Source organism: Puntigrus tetrazona, chromosome 21 (assembly GCF_018831695.1).
Source record: "Puntigrus tetrazona isolate hp1 chromosome 21, ASM1883169v1, whole genome shotgun sequence".
In the NCBI taxonomy this organism is placed as follows: domain Eukaryota; kingdom Metazoa; phylum Chordata; class Actinopteri; order Cypriniformes; family Cyprinidae; genus Puntigrus; species Puntigrus tetrazona.
The window spans coordinates 3,491,116-3,497,668 of record NC_056719.1 but is presented as its reverse complement, the minus strand read 5'-3'; the positions used below and the strand labels follow the sequence as shown (position 1 = coordinate 3,497,668).

The 6,553-nt window shown below is 39.2% G+C and overlaps 1 protein-coding gene across 2 annotated transcripts; it reads right to left on the bottom strand.

The window, feature by feature from the left end:
* Positions 1–440: 440 nt before the first annotated feature.
* LOC122326336 (vacuolar protein sorting-associated protein 29) lies at positions 441–3,685 on the bottom strand. Of its 2 annotated transcripts, XM_043221149.1 has the most exons (5): positions 3,585–3,676; positions 2,696–2,707; positions 1,273–1,464; positions 949–1,184; positions 441–862 (listed from the first exon to the last, which is right to left on the bottom strand). In XM_043221149.1, exons 1-5 carry the CDS (start codon positions 3,585–3,587, stop codon positions 745–747), a joined length of 561 nt encoding a protein of 186 aa, XP_043077084.1. In that variant the 5' UTR covers positions 3,588–3,676; the 3' UTR covers positions 441–744. The 2 variants fall into 2 exon arrangements, with proteins under 2 accessions (XP_043077084.1, XP_043077085.1); XM_043221150.1 differs by lacking the exon at positions 2,696–2,707 and having other exon boundaries at positions 3,585–3,685.
* Positions 3,686–6,553: the final 2,868 nt, after the last annotated feature.

Here is a 6,553-nt window from a genome sequence, read left to right as displayed (position 1 = left end):
ATGCAAAACATGCTTCACACACGGGTAAGTTAGTTACATTACAGACTAAAAATAGTGTAACATATAGGATTCTTTACAATCCTGATATTATGAAAAAGTCAGGTGTTTTGTACTAAACGTTATTAAAAAAAGGACTTGAATTTGCAGAATCGCATCCATGGGAGGACGACTTTGAATGGGACTCTTACCTCGCTGGACACATGAGTGGCCTATCTTTCAATGAATCGGAAGACGACGATGAGGACTTTCTATTCCTTAGCTAACACATCAATCTAGGTTTTATTTGTCACCATCGAAATCCAAATATCAAGATCATTCTTAAAACGTACCCAGTTTTAAGTAAAAAGCTTCTCCAGACATTTCAAAATAGTCATTTTAATAATGTGCATTCTGTGTTTTCTTATAAAATAAAAAACAAAACAAAAACAAAATTACACTGCTTATGTGATGTGGGGTTTTATTTTATGAAAGATGACTTGACATGGGCCTTGAAAAATTAATGGGGCACATAACATATGTAGAAGACTAATTCGCACTAACATTATGCAAATAATGCAGCATTATTGCATCCTCAACAACCATCTGCCAAAACCACAATGCTGACATTCCGGTGACATATAAACAGTATTATATATTACATTAAAATATAGCGTAATGTTATGATACAGCATTTGTGACGTTCAGGTGAGAGGGAATGACAAGATTAGAATCCTGAAAGAAGGCAGCCGACAGCATCCGCGCTCTTTAAGACTTTTTGTATTCGATTCTCTCGACTTTGACGTCGTCTCCAATGAGCTGATAGACATACGTTACCACGGTAGACGCTTGAATGTCCATCAAAACAAACGATGGTGTGATGTTGCTGCAAAGAGACAATTCGGTCACTAATAATCCATGTAATCAACTGCATATGACGTGATGCGGAGGATATAAAAGTAAATGGTATACCTTTCCAGTGCACTGTAGGCCCCTGTGGCAGATCCAGGGTTAATATAAAATTTATTCTCATTCTCAAAAGCCTCAAATTTATGCGTGTGACCAGAAATGAGGATATCCACATCCAGCTGCCTCTGAAGCAGTGCCAAGCTTGCCATGTCACCCCACGGGATCACTTGGTGTCCGTGGATGAGGCCGATTTTGAACTGCCCCACTGTTACCACCTTCTGCTCTGGATAATTCAAGTTCTGCCATTTAAAAGCAAGCAATGAGCAAAGAGTGCACGAGCAACTGTGAAAAAAAAAAAAAAAACAGAAATGGGAACTAAAAGCCAACCTCGTCGAAGTCTCCTCTGACGATGTGCACATCTCCAGCCAGTGTTTTCAGGTAGTCGTAGCTCTCCTTTGTGCAAAGGTTTCCGGTGCAGAGGATGTGCTGAATTTTGCCAGGCACTAGCAACTTCTTGAATTTGGCAGGCAGGGTGTTGCATCGGTGGGGAATGTGAAGGTCACCTAACACAAGGACCAGCTAATGGCGAAATAAAACATGTTAGCGTTCAGACCTTGGCTGTTGGACACTGAGAGTGAAGGAACTGTGGAGTCATAAGCAAAGCATTGCTGTCTGAATAAAATCTTTAATTAAGGAGAGAATGTTCGGAAGCAGTTTGTCAAATTTTCTTCAGACAGCAATCAAGTCGAAGCTTGGAGCAAGAGAGCTAATTCTAAGATTGTAAGCTCTGTTAAATATGCCTACACCTAAAACAGTTTGAGATCAAACCGTTCACATACAAGCCTAAAAAAATGTAGAATCACATCTCTGGTACTATAGAAAGCTCTGATCTTTGCAACACACTTTCCTTAATTAAAAAAACAAAACAGCTGAACATTTGAAGATAACAGGGCTATGTTTGTAATAGCATGCTAGCTAATCACATTCTTTCCTCTAATATAGTAGGTAAAAAGTGGTGTGTCCATAGTATTCATAAAACAAGCGAAATTAAATTATTCAAAGGAAGCACCTACTCTGAGAATGCGCAATTTCAGATGCGGCCTTATTATTACTCTAGAATGTAGCAATATGAGACACAGTATACAATATATTCACTTATTTATTTGACTGGCTGAAGTTCTGACATTTGGACACAAAACAAATGAACCGTTTTTATTTCTAATGACAAATTTACACTTAAGAGGTGGCACTTAAGAGCTTCTGAAATGCTTTACAAAGACTGTTTAGAGACAACAAATGCAATACAACACACACACACACACACACACACACACTAGAGGCAGGCATAATATAGTCAGGATGGCATTGCACTTTTTCACTGCATTTTGTGGAAGCACGGAGCAGCTTTCTGAATAAATATAGTATATTAGCGTGCCATTCCAAACATAAGCCGATATTCTTATGAGACCAGTATGTTTTACCAAGTCTCAATGATACTCCATTTACTTTGTGTTTAATATATACCTCACAGTGTTTATAAAATATGCATTATGCAAAACACACACAAGAAACAGGACAATATATTCTCAACATGGTCACTTCAATTCTCAATCATTCTGCAATCTGATAATTCGATTACGAACTACCTGGTGATCACAGAAATGAGTTTTACTCGATGAAGAACATTACAAACCCAGAGCAATGCAAACAGAAAGCAAGACTGAGGGTGATTCAGCAGCCCAGAGGAAACAGCAGCGCTAGTCTAAAACTGAGAAAACCGTGAGCTCGAGAGGTCTGGAGAAGCACTTACTCTGTGACCAGCCTGAATACGATGCAGAGGTCAGGATGGGGTACAGTGGGTGAGGAAGGGTGTGAGGGAGGGGATGTGGATGCATGATCACAACAAAAAAACAACATACAAAAGATGAAAGACAGAAAGAAAACTGAAACAGAGTGATATCAACTCAACAAAAATTGGATTCAATGTTAGCTGATTGTGGTTGGTGAATGAATGGCACTTGCAGGCGGTTAGTGTGAAGCTTGGAGGAAGAGCTGATGAGGCTTCCCATAAGAACACAGGATCACTTTCAAAAGCATTTCAATGACAACGATTCGATTTCAACGCACTATTCAATGTAATGATTTGGTACGGTGTTTATTGCAGTACAAATACATTTTAAAACGTTCCTCTTCAGGCTTATACGCCTAACAGACAAGACACTGTGAAATGAATACATAGCGATATTTAAAAACAATTGCTTTGGCTGTACTGCTAATATAAACATTTCATTTTGTAAACGAACGCTTGTAACAAAGTATACAAGATTAACAGTTTTATGTTAGCCACTGTAGGCTAGCAAACTACTGGACTAAGCAGTCCGTATTAACACACTATTCCAAGTATCGCAACACCGAAAAGCATAATTGGTTTATATACAAAGAATATACTTCGAGTGTCATTGATTTAATCTATTTAAAAGGTACTGACTAAATACATCCTGACTCGATAGTGTTGCGAACAGGGGCTGAATCACTCAGGCAGCGCTAGCTCGCTGCTGTCATGTGACCCTTCTGTTCTAAAATGCCAGATTTTTGGAAAAGCATCTTAAATATCTACTCGGGCGTATGGATTTAACATTGAATTAAAACAGATGACTATTTTCTGATAAGTAAACCGGTTCTGATAAACGAACACGTACCATTTTTGCCCAGCTGCGTGTTTGAAACGGAGCTCAGGAAGCTGATGTTGACTCGTAAGGCCAGAAACTAGATGTTGCCAGATCACGCTAGGAAAATAAACCTGCTGGTTTGAAAAGCTGGGAGCTCAAATACGCTTATAAAAAGAGCACCTGGCAACTCACTTCAGCAAGGCGATAGGACTACAACGCCATCTGGCGCCAATCTAAACATTTAAAGTTACGAGAAAATTACTTATAAGATGTTGTTTTCTTTATTGAACTTAGTGTATATAATTGTGTATGTTTTAATTGTTTGTTTTAATGCATTTGAAACGCAAAACTCGTGGTTGCATTCCTGCATGTTGAATGCGCTTCAATATACCAGCTGAAAATACCATGCATGGAAATATAGTTAATCGAAAGTAAGACATATGTGGCCTAGGCTATTTTAGCTTTGAACATTTGAAGACTGCATTTAGTGTACTTGCATGAGATTTTGGTGTCTCAAATAGGCTATTCTAAATACACAGTCACTACTTACAAGACCAGTTACAGTTATTTTGTAAAAGTAAAACGGTAAAACGTACAGTAAAACGGGTACATGTGTTTCATATAACAACCAAACATGATTTCTTTACATTCAAAACAAATCAGCGGTCGTAGATATACACTAAAATTGATTAACCAAAAACTATTATTTTTTCAGTCAGATCCATTGCCACACTTGTATAAAAATAAGCACCAAGCCAAACAGTATGTATTTATATGTGTAAACAAATTGATTATTGAGCTCAGTGAAGTTCAGGTTGTTACTGTGATGCCACATTTGCAAGTCAGTTCATAAAATGTCATCTCTGCTAGATATTCCACAGTCAACTGTAAGGGGTGTTATTGAAAAGTGGAAGCATTTAGGAGCAGCAGCAACTCAGCCATGAAGTGGAAGTCCACATAAAGTCACTGAGCATAGTCACAGATTGCTGAGACATATGCTGTGTTGAAGTCACCAGTTCTAAACTTCCACTGGCATTAATATTACCACAAAAACTATGCGTGAGAGCTTCATGGTATGCTTGAGCAACTGCATGTAAGCGTCATATCACCAGGTATCTCCCTTTAGAGACTTAAGAGAATCCATGTGCAGTAGGTTTTAATGGGGAAGAACAAAATTAGGGTCAAGAGTAGGTCAAAGATAGCAAGATAAATTTGTGCAGATAATTCCAAAGCAGGCAGAGATTTAAAATCTCCAAGCATAGTACAAACGGAGAAAGGGATGAACAAACAAACAAACAAACAAACAAAAAAGGCAAAGAAGAACAGGCAACTTTTTTGTAATTTGAACAGTATTTTACTGTAATATGTGTAAACATTGTGAAGGAGTATGGAAAAGATACATTGCTCACTACTGTCCATTTACAGTAAACTACTGTAAATTACCAGTACTTGCATGCGAAAAACCAACCATGGCAAAGAAGATTTATTTACTTATTTTATTATTATTAGGATTTTTACTAATGGTAGATGTTGAGACTATTTCACTCAAACGGCTCTTTACCAGGAAGGATCAACTCAAAGCGAAATAAAACACAAGACAAGTTTTTGGATTTTAAGGCTTGCAAAGATTGCGCTGTCGAATGCAAGCGGGAGAGAAGCAGGTTTCTCCTTAACCTCCCTTTTGTCTCCAGACGGATCTCAGTCCGCCTGAGGCCGGGGGCCGGGCAGGCCCCTGCCTTCTGCCTCCTTCCCTGCTTTGCCTCCTCCTGCTTTGCCTCCTCCTCCGACGCTCAGATCGCAAGTCACTTTATTTATAGAGGAAAGGACAAGATACAGTAAATGAAAACAATTGGCCACATTTCTTGTGCGTCAGAATCTTCACTCCTTCAGATTCTTCCGGTGGCCCTATCAGTATTCTACGGAGGCCATGTTATGACCAAGAATCAAACTGAAACTAAAAGGCCACAGGTGCATAACTGTCAACATTTAACTCCAACATTCCGTTCTCATCAGGCTGACAAAGCCTGGCACCCGATGGAAGCTGTAACTGAAGGATCAAAGTTGCAAAATGTCAATACATAACCCTAACATATCCCTCCTCTTTGACGTTTAGCACCTGAAAAATAACATAATAAGGCATATGCATATTGAACTACATCTCTACTGATTACTGGATTACATAGTCGATGCTTACTTTAAACAGCAAGGTTGGGCGAAAACCCCAGTATCTGAGGAAAAATTCCCAACCGACCCCCAAGATTTTATATGGGCGATCACCTGTAAGGCTTGCATCTTAATCATAATGTATACAATATAAAATTTAAAGCTTGAACATAGGAGGAAAATGTGAAAATAAACTGAAAAGGAAGAATGAAATAAAAAAACACAGTGCCTTTTGTTCTCAGCACGGCTACTGTAGCTTATCAGTGTACCTTTTGTATCATAACATCAGCACTCAGCCATGTCACAGCTGAGACTACACACATGATACAAAACTCTCCATTTCTCTCTTGGTGGAGAAGTATGGTAAAACTGAGAAATGTCTGGCTAATCATTTTAGTAATCATTGCCCTTAAACATGGTAAAACACAGATCATGCATAAACATGTTCAAATCAAAATGAGTCTTTAGTTCATGTTGTTCTGTGAACCAGTCAAAATTCAATTAGTTTCAGTTTCCCTTTAATCGTCTCTCTCTCCTCCGCATCCATCCACAGCAGGACTCCACGCCATGCTAAAAATGAGTAGGGCTCTGTTGGTTTCTTCACCGGGTTGAGACCAGCGAGGCCTATTGCCTTCACCACCCTTTGTAACCGGACTTCACACCCATACTCGTCGTTTTAGGCAGGAAACTCTGTGACCTTTGTACAGTGGCTCTGATGAATCCACGTAGACCTCTCAGCGGTCTTCAAGGCAGTTGGGGTAGTCAGCACCACGTTGCTTTAATCAGGATGCTGTCGCCTGGTTTCACTCTTGAGACCTGTGGGGACAGAGGAATAT

What these genes read in the sequence shown, in the direction of transcription:
- LOC122326336 (XM_043221149.1), bottom strand. An exon ending in TCAGAGGAGACTTCGACGAG is followed by an intron (nt 1,185 to 1,272) that starts GTTGGCTTTTAG and finishes TTTAAATGGCAG; the next exon opens with AACTTGAATTATCCAGAGCA. An exon ending in GCCTACAGTGCACTGGAAAG is followed by an intron (nt 863 to 948) that starts GTATACCATTTA and finishes GTCTCTTTGCAG; the next exon opens with CAACATCACACCATCGTTTG.